The 16,657-nt window shown below is 36.0% G+C and overlaps 1 protein-coding gene across 1 annotated transcript in view; it reads left to right on the top strand.

Annotated features, from left to right (window-relative positions):
• LOC112155138 (receptor tyrosine-protein kinase erbB-4) overlaps nucleotides 1-16,657 on the top strand; it is a gene marked incomplete in the record, with an annotated part of 293,012 nt that overhangs the window by 201,837 nt on the left and 74,518 nt on the right. Inside the window, 4 exon segments of the mRNA XM_036209624.1 lie at nucleotides 3,578-3,691; nucleotides 3,927-4,053; nucleotides 5,293-5,366; nucleotides 13,472-13,562. Of these exon segments, the coding sequence (XP_036065517.1) occupies nucleotides 3,578-3,691; nucleotides 3,927-4,053; nucleotides 5,293-5,366; nucleotides 13,472-13,562 (406 nt within the window).

The following is a 16,657-nucleotide window of genomic DNA, read 5'->3' as shown; positions in this document are numbered from 1 at the left end:
CTTTTTTGAAGTGAGATGCCCAACACTGTCTAATCCAAAGAGAATGTCCAAACTTTAAAATTGCAAACATCCAAACTGGGAGCTTTTTTTTTTACCGGGTGTGGGAAAATATGGTAGAAAAAGCACTTTTAACCACAACAGAACTTCAGTTTGTACCACTGCTGATCCAAAGACACATACTATTATATACATGTATTAATTAGTTGTAGTATTGGTATTAGGAAGGATAAACACAAACAGTGACACTTCTTTTTTTCCAGCTCGTTTGTGTTAATTTTACAATTGTGAGTACAACTGTAAAATTTAAAATTTATGATCTGTGTGCCATATTAGGTTTATACATTATTTATTTATTTATATTTTTATGTAAACCTTGCTTTCATGTAGTGGCTTTTGTTGCTTTGCACTGGCTTTCTTGGCCACGTGAGGATTTCTTTTTTTAGTGAATACTGGCCGGAGCATTTGGAATTTTGTTATTTTTTATTACTCTTATGTGATAAAATGATAATTTTCCTTTTTTTCTCAAATGTGATTAACCTTTCCTTTTTTTTCTTATGTTATTAATTGCAAACCCCTAAATTAGCAAAAACTAAATACGTAAAAAAAAGATTTTCTTGTATTTTTCAAGGAACAAGTTTCAGTTAGATTCTTTTCCAACAAAAGTTTTTCTGAAAAAAAAAAAAAAAAAGTAGAAAATGTTCCGGTATCTTAAAGTTTTGAGTTTTGTTTGATTCATTAGTTATAGTCAAGCTTTCTTTTATTTACAGCTATCTCATTTTTTCCTTATCATGGTTCTACAAGTAATACAAGTAAAAAATAAAATGAGATAACAAAATAAAATAAAATCGCTTATACCTGATAAAATATATTTAAAAAAAGTCCCTTGGTGAAGCTATAATTTCATTCAAACATTCCCTAAATTTAGTCATACTAATAATACATATATATATTATTGGATGTAGCTTTAATGAGAGAAATAAAGAAACTCTTCTGTTTCATGTCAAGGGTAGCAATTCTTTCTAATAGGTGTGTGAGTCCCTAAAGCATGACCAAACAGGAAAGTTGGAGGCTGACTCCACCCACATCCGAAATTTGAAAATCCTGTCCGAGGGGTTACCCTTTAAACTATTTGACAACTTTACAAGTTTTTCCATTTTATTAGATTTATGAAGATTCTGTGCCCTCTTGGTAGCTAAATGAACTGTGGAAAAGCTATTATTATACATTGCTATAACACAACTCTACGTAGGCATGAAAATATTTGCATTTTAAAAAATATATATTTTATATTAATATTTTTGCTCCAAAAAATACCTTTTTGAGGTCTTTGGGGGCAACATTTGTAATTCCTGTCCCCTAGTTACCAATGCTTTGCATGTTTTATCATATTCCCTGCTCCTATGGATCTGTTTTAGCTCATCAGCTCTGCAAAGATCTGGTGCTGAGTCATTTATATCATGGGTTTTGGAGCAGAGAACTCATGGAGCTGGATTAAGAAACAATTTTTCAAGCAAATATATTCAGACCCACTTTTTCTAGCTCATCTGAGAAACCAACAAGTTCTAACATCAGCCAGGAGAAATTGTTTCCTGTGTGTTTTATAAATTCTACTACAGTATCCCAACTCCAAGTGTCAATCCATCTGCAAATAAGTTTTTTTTATCAGCCACTTATATTCACCTTATTCCTAGGTAAGGCTAGTATCACAGAACAACCAGTTAATTGAGAGACTTGTCTATTGACTTTTTTCTTTCCCTTCAATATGGATCGGTGTAAGAGTAGATGATGGCAGTTGGCACACTAATCCAATTGTCAACCTCCGGCTCCATCCATCTGTTATTCCAGAGCAGAACTCCAGAATAGGTCTACCAAATATTCTCCAAATGAAGAGATTCCTTCTTAATCTGGAGAAACCACGTCTTTCATTTTTTTTTAGAGGTCATGACTTAATGAGATCATCATCTGCAAAGAAAGCAAACACGTTGGTTCAAAATCAGATTCCCTCCATTCCCTCATTTGTAAAACAATTCTATCCATATAAGTGCTAACCACATTAGTAGTAGAACAACCTTCCAGGAGAGTCCAGTTGCTAGAAATGAACATTGCATCAAGGTAGAATATCCACTAAACAATATATTCTGTTTTGTTTGTTTGTTTTTGTTTTCCCTTTCCTTTACATATAACTTATTTTTGCGAAATTCTAAAAAGTTAAAATATACGGTAATTCTTTAGCTCACGTATAAAAAAAAAATAACAATAAAAAGATTTTCAGGATCACTTGCTGTGGAGCAAAATCAAATCCATGATTTTCTGTTTGGAGTAACAAAGATTTTGTAGTTCATTTTGGACTATTGACCGTATTTATATTTTACAGCATGTCCGCCACCTATAGTTGGAAGAAGCTTGGTGCGAAATGTCGCAGAGGTACAAATCTCGCAAATCTTCCTCCAGGCTTTTTCTTTCACACATCTACTCCTATAAATTAAACACTTGGTGTCATAGAATTCCAGCCGCAATTATTAATTTCTCCTCCATGACCATTTTTCAAACTCTTGGAACTTCCATGAGTTCAAATCCAAACTTCACTACCAAATTCCTATCTGTCAAAGTTTATCTTTCAACGTGCATTCAATAGCCACACGTTTTGTACGTAAAGCCTATAAATGGTCATAGAAACTTGCATAGCTACACATGAACGTAAAAAAATTTGAAAGTGAAAGTCTGCATTTATGTGCTTTTAGATAGACTTTTCATTGGAAGCAGCCAACTGAACATGCGTTGCAGAGACCAGTGTGAATGGTTAACCAGCACATCGGAAGAACAGAATATTGTTTATCTTTTTTTATAAAGTAAACAGATAGTTACTATGTCCTACCACAACTAACTACTTCTTACTCTGTTTTTTTTTTTTTTTTACTATCCTACCACGAGTACTGAACAACACATCATAACTTGAAATTTACTTCCAAAAAACAAATAAAATACAATAGTTGTTGGTATCTATCCTGCATTTTGCAGTTGAACCCACACTCAGACTGCATTCCCCTCAGCTTACAGTACTTCTGTATTTAGCCTCCAGCCAGCTTTTCCTACACCAGGGTTAAATGTTCTGTCCTTTGGACACATTGACATACTGACTGCCAAGTCAGGAAGTCAAACCACTGACCTTTCACTTAGCACATAACACTTCTACTGACTGTACAGCTGCCCAAATGCACCATTATACTCTTTCTAAATCATCAGCAGAAAATTGTGACCATTTGGGATGGTTTAGGATTCCTGTGGATTCTGAAAAAGAAGTATCAATAATTGTTTGTCCTAAATAAAACGGTCTCCTCTCTGTTTAATTTTTGCTTCTTTTGATAAATCCAACTTCAATATATGTCATCCTCCTAGTTGATACTGAGGTGTAAAAGTTGGTGAAACCAAAAAAAAAAAAAAGAAAGAAAAAAAATGCCCACAGTGACTTTCCGGCTTTTGTGATTTTCTGCACTCCACTAGCCGCTAAATAACTTGTGCTCCTGGGCAACAAAAAGCAGCCATCAGAGTTGACATTTACAGTGACTTGTTTCTCCAGATAACTTTGTCGTGGACCATAACTCCTGTGTAAGAGCCTGCCCCACCAACAAGATGGAGGTGGAAGACAATCATATTAAGATGTGCATCCCTTGTACTGACATCTGTCCAAAAGGTAATTCAAAAAAGACGACAAAGTATATTTAAAATAGCTGAACAAACACATACACTATGTATGTACTTTTCAATAAATAAACTTGTTCTACTCTTCTCTCTGTTGCTTTATTATTTTATTTAATGATGGGATTTTTGACTGCAAAGTCATCTGAAAAATATTTGGTAAACACAATTTAAATCTTATCTTTAATATAAAATTGTCTCATTTTTTTGTGGGACTGTTTGGTCTTCAGCATGTGATGGAATCGGTACAGGCAGCCTGCAGACAGCTCAGACGGTGGACTCCAGCAACATTGACAAGTTTGTTAACTGCACCAAAATCAACGGCAACTTGGTGTTTCTGATCACTGGAATCAAAGGGTGAGAACATTCAGCTTACAGAGATTATAAATGATGGAGTGAAAAATCTGTGAACATTTAATATGTAAACAAAAGCGTAAACTTGCAACTGCAGATTCCAGCCAAAATATGACAAGTTAGCATACAGTTTACTTACGTTTTTTTTTAGTGGTGCAACGGGGACCACATGATTTCTTAAAAGTGTGGTTATGAAAAGGTATGGATAGACACTTTTAACAATGTTGCATCTTTTTCAAGGTCATGAAGATAAATTTATGAATTATAACTAGACAACAGATTGCCTAATTTAAAGATAAGGAAAATAAACTAATTTTAAGTGGATGAACACCCTTTAAAAGGTTTAGAAAATAAAGATCTGTATTTTTTTCTTTAGTAGATTGTTTAATGGGTTATTAGGTAATTTTTCTAACATGCAATAGCAAATAATCAATGTCTTCAGTTTGGTCATTTATAGAACTGAGAAGAAAACAGGTTGACTTAATTTGTTGGAAATAAAACAAACTCTATCTGGCATCAAATGTACGACAAAAGTCCCCCCATTTTTTTTTTAATGATATATAAATAGAGTAAATTATGATACGTTGTTTGATAAATTTTAGTTTTCAATTATGTTAGGTTTATATGTAAGTAGACATACAGTATAGAGTATAATAAATTTAATGTTCTAATGTTAAGCTTAAGTTGTTACGTTTAAAAAAACAAAATGTTGACATGGGGAAAAAAGTACCGTATTTACCTGCAGTGTCAATTTTTTTAAACACATTTTTAACACAATTCAACTGTTTCATAAAGAATAAATTATGAACAAATGTTGCAAACTTTCAATAAAGTAAGCACTATTTATAAAATGAATAACAATAGATGAGTTATTCTCGCCATAAAGTGTTGAAAATTTGCTAAAGTTTTTTCCCGTAAAAAGTGCTTTTGAGATTTTGTGGAAGCAGCCATTTTGAAATAACCATGAAACCCCTTCAGCTGCCCCTAGTGGATTGATGATGAACTACAGGGCAGAAAGTTATATAGATTTTTACGTAAAGTTTGGATCATGCTATTAAAATAGGGGTCTCAGAAATATGTTTATTAACAATAATATAAATGGTTGTGTAGAAGTAACAGTCTTTTATTATTATTATTATTATTATTATTATTATTATTTGCCTTAACTTTGCTAAAGAAAATGCATAGATTGGCAAAGCAGTTCTAATTTGTGTCATCCTTTTGGCCCTTATTTATTAACAGAGATGTCTATCACAACATAGAAGCACTGGACCCAGAGAAGCTCAATGTTTTCCGGAGCGTTCGGGAAATCACAGGTGAGTACATGAGTCAATTTAATAGATACAATTTACTCTAAACTCCTTTCTTTCAGCTTGGGTACAATTCATATAATTTATATAGTGTATCTGGTGCTTGAGGATTATTCTTCGACTTAACCCTCTCTCCCCATGAGACTGTCCACATAAAGGACAGACATAGCAGCATAAGATGAATATCATATGAGGCTTTCAGTCTCCTCTGTCTCTTTTCTGCTTTTCCCTTGGGGACTCCCTTGCTATGAGTCCCACAGTCCCAGCTCTCCCTTCACGCACCATGAGGAAAAGATCCAGAACATGTGGTGCGCATCGGTAATCCTCCAGCTCCCGCATGCTACTGCCACTTTTGAGGTTCATGTGTGTTGTCATTTTATTCCAGCCAAGTCATTTGACAGCGCCATCAGAAATATGGGATACAGCTGAGAAATTTAGAACGTGAGGGTTTTTTTGTCTTAAAGTCCGACTCCAAACATCTTTTGATCTGTTATAAAAGTGTTTCCAGTGGACTTTTAATTATGATTATGCTGGTTTTAGGCAAAAAAATATATATATATTATTTTATGACAAAGTAGTTCATTAGAAATTTGCTTCTGAGTTGTTGGCAGAACTGTTGGCGAAGAGTAATTTCCCCCTTTCCATCATCCATCTGTTTCTATACTCTCCCGCTAGCTTACATTCCCTCACAACCCTAACATAACATTACTGGTGAAAGGAGAATGGTGAGCAATATTGGAGCTATATTGGAGCTTGTGGCTTGCAGTAGTAGCTAGTACGTTAGACTTACAACCTTTCTCAAATAGCATTTTTGCATGTCCTTTTGATTAACAGCGATATGAAAAAATACCCAGAAATGCAATTTTATGAATAATTTTTCTTATATATGTCCTCCACTACGAAAAACTTCAACGCATTCTCACCCTCAACTTGACATATGGTTCGAACCCACTCCCTGCCGTTTTTTGACATTTAGGTGTCCCCAACTTGTCATTTTTTGACATGCTGGCTAATCTAATTCAAGCAGGGATTCCCAATGTCCAAGCCTCGAACCGATACTGGCCCGAGGGCCACTTGGCATCAGGCCACAGACTGGGAAAAAATAAATACGCTAATAAGGGGTTCCCCACCCTCGGGATGCGTCTCAGCACAAGTATTACTGAGATGCGGACCAGACTGGTAACTTAACTCCTAATCCAGTGCTGGTTCCGTGTTTGTTACTGTGTCCCGAGGGTTAAGGACCCAATAGCCAGCATGTCCAAAAACAACGAAATGAAGACACCCAAAACGTCAAAAAGTGTCGAGAAGGGTGCCTGAACCATACATCCATATATGATGAGTTGGGAGTGAGAATGTGTAGAAAAATGTCACAAGAACATGTTAAAAACACCAAAAACACAATTTTCATCAGAGTGAGTCTTTAAAAACTGGAGTTTTTATTATTTTTTTTTGCATCTATTATTTAACTGTAGTTGTAAAACTTTTAAACAAAAACAGAGATACACAGCAAAACAGATTGTTTTACATAAACACTTAGCCTATGGTAAATGCATGTTTTAATCATTCATTATAATATTGTTATCACCTGTTCAAGCATAGTTCTGAGCTTTTTGTGTGGAGTTGGCATGGTCTCCACATGTATGTTTTTTTTTCCAGGCATTCTGGTTTCCTCTTACAGTCCAGATAAAATCTTCTTGGGTTAATTGGTGACCATAAATTATGGCTAGGCATTCATCTGTGGGATTGTCTGTCTTTTTGTGACTCTGCAAAGGACTGACGGCTTGTTCAGGGTGCACCCCTCATTTTCCCAAACAGTAGCTAAGTTGGCTCCGGCAACCCTGAGACCTCAAACGGGACCCTAACAGGCTTAGATAATTGATGGAAAGATCACATCAAGCCTCGTGAGCATTTGTTAGTAGATCTGAGGCATTGTGTTGTTTGTAGAACTGTGACAGTACCTTAAACTCTAACATCGTCATCTCTTGGAGACATCGTCTTCTTCTAGCTATTGTTTTTTGTGCTTCAGACAAGCTTCTTATAGTCCACACAGTGCACGCAATACTGCAGAAGACGGCATGATGATTGACAGGCAAACTCAGCCTGCTTCCACTTATGTCTCAATCAATGAACAGAGGTAGCTAACCCTTCTCACTCTGAGAGGGCAAAGCCGTAGGGCTAATTGGGAATTGGGATTGGGCCAAAGATTGTTCTTTGTTAAATATGAAGTCCTCATATAAATGCTGTATGTCCTCGTTTTGTGATTAAAAAATAATTTAGCAGAAAGTTTTGCACTTTTTGCTCTGGCCTTGACAATATAACTCTTTTTTTTTTACATCCAGTTGGAGGTTTTCTGGAGTCATTAGTTGGAAAAGCTAGATGGAAGAAACATTACAAGTCAATTGTACGAGGCCATCCTAGATTTAAAGTCTTCCGAAAAAGTCATTAGTATTAACCAAATTTAAAATAATAATTGTGATATGTTTTAGGGAGAAATCGTAAGGTCTTTGTGCAGCATTTTCCTGTAGGATATGATATTTGACACATAAAATAGCTTCCATAAAAAAGGTCTTTTTTTCTTTTTGTTATGGTTAGTGAAAGCATTTTGAAGCAGTTGATGGGCCATGAACCGGTGGCCAGACATGTGTGTCAGCTCAGCTTGTCATCCTTCTGACTTGTCTAGAGAACGTGACGTCTGACAGAAGCAGCAAACCTGCCGCTGTGACCCCAGGTCACCGCAAACATTGCTCCAGTTTTTAAATGAGCAGGATGGAGCATTCACAGCATCAAATTCTTCTTTCTTTCTACAATTTTGTCTTTCTTTGTTTCTTCTCTTGAGTGTTCTTGGTTTTACAATGTCTTCAAAGGTATTTTTGCAGGTCAGAAGTGGTCAAACTTGGTTTAAATGGGTTTTTCAGTGTTTTGGCATAGAGAGTAATTGCCACAACTTCAGTACTCTTAAGCTTTGTTAGTGAGCTCATTTCCTTCTTAGCTAAGCACATCCACAGTTCTGTTTACTGTGCACATGTGTGTTATTAATGTAGTACTCTGTAGAGAATTAGTACAAAAAAATATTTGTTTTCTGGCATTAAGCAGTCAGATTCTCCAAAATGTACTTTTTTTTTAAATATAGTTTTGGGGTTGTGTGGAGGTAGATCTTGTATCTCTTGTGTTGCAGCTATCATCCCATTGTGCTGAGATGAGCCACTGAGGTGAACACTCAAGTGTTGGGAAATTCCAACCTGGTTGTTTGGGGAGATTTGGAGATTTTTATTTTCAATTTTTCTCATGGCCCACTTTGGAAAAAAAAACAATACAAGTTTTACAATGGTCATTGCATTTCAAGGGCACAATTTTTCAAAAGTCCCATTGAGGAATAATGAACATTCTGCATGTTGTTGTTCACCTTTCAGCACATCCCGTAATTGTAAACTAGCATTCACCAATCTGCACAGTTGGTTTGGCAGAGAGTTTTAGGCCGGATGCCCTTCCTGAGAAGACCCTGCATTTTATCCAGGCTGGGGACTGGCACAGGGAGACCCAGACTTTGGCTATATTGGTTGGCAGTAACGTGAAGCCTTGCCCACGGAGCCACACTGGATAACAAACCTTGGGAAACAAACCCTGGTTTCCCATGTGCCAGTCCCACATGCAGCCAACTGAGACAACCAGCTGCTAATGAACATTCAGTATACTTTGTAAAATGTGATTTTCCATTGAAACATCATGGAGGACAAACTTAACTGGCACTCAAATGTGGAAACAGGATGAGTTAAGGCAAGGTTAAACTTCACCTTTTTGTTCTCTCAATTTATTTTCCTCAGGTACACTTTAAAGCAGGGGTCCCACGGTCACATAACTGTTTTCTTCTCTGATGTGGGGCCGGGGTCAGTTTGTAGGCTAACAGAAAAAGTGTAATAATCACAGGGTGTGTCTCTAAACGTAAACATTTATGGTTTTCCAGAAAGCCGAATACTTTATATACAAATAGTCTATTCTTTCCCGATATAGTACGAACTGCAGATTGGTGGAATAAAAAGTCATGTTCTATGTGAGTCTCAATTGGCCAGATCGAGAGAAACAAACAAAAAAAATCTTACTCTGATAGTGTTTTGGGGCAAATGTGGCGGTGGGCCAGATCTGGCCCGCGGGCCGTAGTTTGGGGATTTCTGCTTTAAAGCACGTGTCAAGGTCAGGGGGCCGGATCCGGCCCTCCAGGTCATTTTATTTTATTGTTATTAATGGCCCGATTTTATCTTGCGCTTATTTCTAATTTGTATAATTTTTACAAAATATATTTTTATGCAAAATAAAATATTGAAAGTTTTTTAAGGTTTAAGTTGATTTATTCTGAAATAATATTCCTCCCTTTGTATTATCCATTTTTAAAGTTGCAAAAATGTACTTTTAGTTTGTTCAATAAATGTTTATCCTGTTCGGCCCGTGATTTGAGGCGTGCCTTGGCCCCCCGGGAGATTGAGTTTGACACCCCTGATTTAAAGTATTGTATTTGGTGTTTTTTGTGTTGTCCTTCGAACCAAGAAGTTCTTTTTAAAGAGGTCTATGCTTACTTTGTGTTGTTCTAGGTTTGCCAACTTGTTACTACAGTAGGAGGCCAATTTTTCTGTATCACTCTGTGTTGAGGATGGTGTTGACCAGCGTGTGGCATCTGCTCAAAGATTTATTACTGACAGCCCTGCTTTCAAACTGCTAGAATGTTACTATGTTCCTATAAACGAGTTCAGATCGGTGTTTCTACACTTGTTGGAACCTTGAGTTAACCTGTTTTAAAGCATGTCAAAAGGCTGTTTTATCAGTAACCCAGTTATGTGTGGCTTACTCGTTTGGTAAATCTAACAGCATCTCGCAATATTTAGGGCATCGTCTTGTTTTTGTGTGTGTGAAGCTCTCAGTGGGTTGTTAGAGGCTTATTATTCATCTGTGCCTGTTCAGTGTGTTTATACTGTTTTTGAATCATCTCTAACTATTCAGTTCTTTCATCTCTTCTGTGTTTTTGTTTGAATCATAACTGAATCTGATCGGTTGTTGTGTTTTTACTCGTGTGTGTGTGGGGGTGTGTGTAGGGTCTGTGAGTGCTTGCGTTGAGTCAAACCTGCTGTAAGTCACCTCGTCAGGACATGCACGACTCTGTCCTGGTGTCCTGAAAGCGCTTTTACTCATCCTGATTACATCCCTATATTTCCTTCAAGTCTGCTTTATCCTCAGATCAGCCTACAGGCTGTAAGATTTACTTCACTTGACATCAAGCCTTTGCACGTCACACACAGTCACGTCCCGGTTTCATGACGCTGGCGTGGATCGTGCCCAAAGTGATCTTGTAAAGTTGTACTAGCTCTCAGTCAGATGGCGGTCTATTCTCTTGTTTCCCTCGTTAAATCTACTCACAGTGTGGAGTGCTTTTATGGACTCAACTTTATAGATAATCAGTACGACCCAAGGGAGGATGAGAAGCCGCTTCGTGAGCATGTCTGGATTTTAGTCCACCTTAAGTTCATGACTGCATGGTGCAGTGATGATGCAGTTCTGTATTCTTACAAAACATCAGATATGCATTTAGTATCTTTGGCTGTTGCATGGTATTACACTGATCTTTATTGACAATAAAACAAAACCAACAAAGGCTGGCTTAAACCCAATATCTAGAACTGTCTAAGAAAGGGAAATGTTGCTTGTTATTACACTTCAAAAATGCTTTTATTTATTAATTAAGAGAGGTTTTTGTTACATCTATTAGAAACTCCAATTATTTTAATGTTGCGTTTCAATGAGCATATACTGTGTGTACATTTCTAAGCTAAACCATATTACATTTTCTGAGGATAAACATGTCATTCATATAAAATTAACTAATTTAGAGACCTGTTGCTACATTTCCTCTAAAGCATTTCACGAAAAGCAATTACCAGAGTGACAATATATATTGATTTTACTTCTATGAATGAACAAGAAAGTTTACAACTTAAAATCTAGGTCAATAACTTTTAGGTACCTATTTTATGTGAAATTGCAGCTCTAATAATGACCATTAATATATATATATATATATATATATATATATATATATATATATATATATATATATAAAGGAAGTTTCCAAGTAGAAAGACACATTCCAGCTCTGGAAGAAAAACACTAATGATGAGACGAGGCTGTGCATCTGGGATTTCAACACAGCAACTTCAAAAAAAAGTCTCATTGCAACTCTCCCGGAGATTAACTTCTATCATCAAAATCTTTGGAATCATTTCAGTGTGATTAACCCTTATGATCAGTTTAATATTGGGGATATACTTATAAAAATAAACAATGGTCACCCTGAATCAGAATCATATTTATGTATTTATTTCAACAGAGAATACATTCAAAAAGGCTTTAAGTGGTGTTTCCATATGTACTATGGAAGAAAACAGTACTTGAAGTCAAAAAGAGAGATTTCCCAATTTTCAGTGGTTTTAGATTTCAGTCTCTTTGCTTTGATGACATGGACTTTACATGATTAGAAAAACCGGCTTACTCTGGTCTTTCTGAGTACTAAGTTGCACTTGCTGTTCACCTAATATGTTCACCTAATTACGTGGTCGAAAGATTTCAAAGTGCAACAGGAATTTGTGCATGAATCTTTGGCGGTTAAACTTTGGGCTGGAGACATCTTGGATGCTTGGGATGACCATGTGAAGAGCTTAGATGAAGATGGTGGTTGAGGCCAGGATGCGCTGAAGCAAAGAGCCAAGATGAGAATGGGGCAGAGGTGGAATGTGGAAAAACAAACTTGTATGAATTTAAAGTTTGGAATATGATTGCGATTGCCTGTGAAAAAAAAGGGGGACACTTTGCTATTGGCTCAGAGGGAGGACTATGAGTGACATGTGGAGTGAAGATTTAGAAACCAAGAGTACCTGAAGATGAGGTAGATTTCCCCCTTTATAAATTGCACCTAAGCTTCACTTATTATCTCAGAAAAGATTAAATAGAGTAAACAATGATAGTGAAGCTTTTTTTATTATTAAAAAAACAAACAAAAAAATTGTCAACATGTTCCCTTATTGCCTCTTGTAGCACTTCTGCTGTAAATCCAAGAAAAGTGCTGTTGTTTTTTGTTTTTCTTCCTACTTCGTTTTTTTCTTATTAAAGAGGAGCATCTATGCACTCTCCAACGTGAGCTGTGTGTAATTCTTTAAACTTATCTAAGTCTTTAAACGGCACCTCATCAAACATTGTTAATGGGAATCTGTTCAGAGACTTCTGTTCTTCTTCTGGGAGGACTGTAACAAGCCAGCATGGCTGCGAAAGGATGAAGATGCTGCTGAAGGTTATTGTGAAGTTGTCAACAAGCCAGTTATGTAGAAATCAAATCAACCGTTTGAGTTAAAAAAACAACACAAGATGCAAGTTTTTTTTTTTTTTTTTTTCCTTTTTAAGTATATAATGTCTATATATAGAGTCTCTTAATTAATGTCATCACACGATTCAGTTTCATTGGAACTGGACTTAACAGGTTCATTTATTTGAGGTTTTGCTACTCTCCCAAATGCTTTCCTCCATTTTGAAAAACTGACCTATGGAACCAAAAAACTGTCTTTGAGATGTAAAAAGTATCTTCTAAATGAACCTTAAATGACCTCAAAGAGTAGAATCTTGGGATACATAACGTCATCCTTTTCCTTTTTCCCGTGCCTTCAGCCATCTGCATTGTTGGTCCTCTACTGTTGACTTGAGGTTTGTACTTACCCACTGTTCCACCGCTAAATATTTTATATTTCTGAATCCATTATTGAAAATTCTAAATGAGCAGCAGCCATCCTTTCAGTTTTTCATTTACTTCTTTAAATGATTTAACAGAACAGAACGAAGGGGAAAAAAAGCAAAATATTGGAATGGCTGTCGTGCACTTATTCAATTTTCTAAGTTGATAGTACGTAAGCCATGTACAGAAAATCGCTTTGATTTGCTTGTTTAGGTCAATGTGGTTTTGGGATATTTAGTTTATTTTGAAAGAGGAGACTGCAGTCATCTTATACTTGGTTGTGGTTTCCTGATCATGTCAGTACAGGTGACATATTTTAATATATGTGCTTGTGTGTGTTTACATTTAGGTTACCTTAACATCCAATCTTGGCCAGACAACATGACTGACCTGAGTGTTTTCTCCAACCTGGCAACCATCGGAGGAAGAGCACTATACAGGTATGACAATATACACCAGCTAACTGTTTATTACAGGTTCTAAATATGTCTCAAAACATAGCTAGAGAACAAATGCTAAAAAAAACAAATAAAAAATAAGAAACCTAAACTCAAAGCTAGTAAATGCATTTTTGATGTGAGAATAACATGCAAAGATTATATAAGACTCTGTATGTAACTTGAGGCTCCAGAAACTCTTTCAAACCTCCATTGTGGCTCTTTGGCTTTATGAAATACACAAACAATCTGAATAAGTATCAAATTGGTTAGGTTAAGCACATATTTTAATCTATGCTGTACAAAAAAGTCTAGTTGTTTTCAGAACGATAAAAACGCCATATTTTACTTGTTTTTCTTGCATTTTCAGTTCTATTAAATCTGCTGCAACAGGAGGATTTTATTTGACATTTGAGTTTAAGGAACTTGGATGTGCTGCTGTCAAATGCAAAGAAGTTAAAGCTGTTTATAGAAAAATAAAACACTTTTTTTAATTCAATTAAAAGCTACATTTTATAAATGCGTGACTTAATGGCAACGAAAACATAAATGAAAGTTTTTGGTTTATTTTCTTGCAAAAAGTTAAGCGGAATTTGGTGGGTCTGATCAGTAAGAAACTAACAAATGGCTCTTTGGTGTTAAAGGTTGCTGGTCCCTGGTTTGGATGAACATTTTTTTTTATAAAAATAATGAAAAAAAATAGATGGTATACTTTAAATTTGGCTTAAAAATCCTTAGAAACCTTTCAGAGGTCATCACACACAGCAACTGCTCCTTTACTCCAAATGAACCTTAAATTCCTTTGTAATAGTTCCTTTCCTTGTCTTAAATCACATTTTGGTTGATAAAAGTGCAGTATTTTTTTTATGTCGCAAGCTAGAACTTTAAAATAGCTAGAACTTCACTAAACTTGTATTTGTATATTTTTATATGTATGTTTAGTTATTAAAGGGGGGTACTATAAAGTGTCAAACCCTAAGATAACAACAAAAACATAAATAAAATCATTGCAAAGTGGGCTGCAGCTTGTATGGACGAAGTCAAATAAAAAAAACATTGAGAGTGAAAGAAGATAAATAGGATATGATATTGTTGCAATCTTATAAACAAAGAAAATTATACATTTATTGACCTTCACTAAAAAAAATCTAAACATGATTTTGAATATACCCATGTAACAGTGCAGTTCCAAAAAAATGGGTATTCAGTATACTTTTAGCCACAGTTTTTATATCAATGTAATCTATCACAAATGAAAAATCTCTTTTGCAACATGCCAAAAGATTTTTGTTTTCTGTATCTCAGGTTAAACTAAAAGATATGCAGCCAGAAAGCAAAAGTATAAGACTCAGTTACAGTGCCAAAATAGAGAAACTGAGAGACTTGAGCAAACGTAAAAAAAATCTTGGAGTTTTTCCTCCATGTTAGCTGTCAGAGTGTTGCAGAATAAACTCTCATTTGACAGTGGGATCCAAAAGAATGTGTCAGTGGTACATTTATCCTGGCACATTTAATAGGAGTTCCATTGTGTTCTTCCCCTCATAAAATAAAGTTTCTTGTCAAATCTCCTTCCTTGTACAGATTTTTTTTTTTTTCTTTTTCACAACATGCAAGTCAGGTAAAGGGGTTTAAGGTATCAAACAGTGGAGGTCACTTCCTAAATCTGTCCTTGCAGGTTGAGAAACTCTGTCTTTTAGCAAAATTGCTGCCATTAAAGAACAATAGACTGTTCAGAGTATGGCGTGCTTTTTATTTTTTGACATTTACATTTCCAGTTTGAGTTTTTTCTCTTTCTTACATGCCACTCTTTATTGCATGACTGCTCAAAAAAACGTGGCATTTACATAGAAATAGCATGAGTGTTTACTTCTGATACACTGCATAATTTGTGCGTGTTTACACCTGTGAGAATTTGTAAGCCAATTGCACCTGCCTGCTGATGGCAACATTAAGCTGCGGTACAAATTACAGCTTGCCGCTCAACTTTGCCATGTGCTCGATCTTACAAATTCTGTGTGTGATGGGTCTGACACCATGCTAACACGCTGTGGTATTTAAAACCCGTAAAAGGATCGACTGGAGGCAGGCTGCAAAAACAGGAAGGAGTCAGAAAGTCAAGCTAACCGATTTACTGAATAAAGCAAATGAGTTGTTGCTGCAGACCTACTGCATAAACTGGGGTGTAATGAGCACATGTGCGGCATAGAATTGGCTGATGGAATGCAAAGAGCTTGAAACGCCACAAAACCGTAGGCACCTCACACATGACAGTAAAATTAACATGCCTGTTTGGAGCGGAAAACACAGTGAGAACACACTGAGACAAAACTCGGTGTGTCCTAGTGTGTATTGTTGTGAGGCGTAAACACTGGCTGGGTTTAGCACAATGGGAAAATAAATAGTAATACAAGCTTCAGCTGCAACAAAGTAATGTTCTTATGCGAAGGAGTAGGGCTGGGAATCAATGGGTACCTCACAGTATATGCGATATGCGATACATGGCTCACGATATCGATATCGCGATACTGTGATAATTGGTGAAAATCATCTCTAGAACACATATTTTTGGGGAAAAGATATCCCCATTTATTTTTTAGCTTGAACACAATCATAATAAAGAACTTGCCTTATTTTCTGCAACAAATAATAGACACTTTACCGCAACATTGGTGCAATCAGTAATACTATGTCTTTGACAAGCATCAACACCAAATGAATTGGAATTATCTGTCAAATTCAGTGTTAATAATAGTAAACATGAACAGCAGTTCCATTACTTTGTGCAAAATTGCTGTCAACAACAGAAAAAAAAAAATAATCCAAGTAGCTGCCAGACACATTGGTGCTCGCAACAGCCGGTCTTAAAAATGCACGCCCCCTATCTACCTCCAAAGGAATGTTTCTCCAAAGGTTGACACATTTAACAATTTATAGCATCTTCAAACAAAAATAAAAACTAGATAGTTGGTGAGAACCCATCGAGAATCAATCACAGGACTAAATATCGCGATATATTGCAATATCGATATTGTGGCTCACCCCTAGTATGGAGTTGTAGTAGCCAAGATGTATAAGTTTCCCATTTTGAAACCATATCT

This window comes from Oryzias melastigma, linkage group LG21, assembly GCF_002922805.2.
Source record: "Oryzias melastigma strain HK-1 linkage group LG21, ASM292280v2, whole genome shotgun sequence".
Classification (NCBI taxonomy): domain Eukaryota; kingdom Metazoa; phylum Chordata; class Actinopteri; order Beloniformes; family Adrianichthyidae; genus Oryzias; species Oryzias melastigma.
Note: the sequence above shows the minus strand (reverse complement) of the source record. Positions and strands in the feature narration are given on the sequence as shown.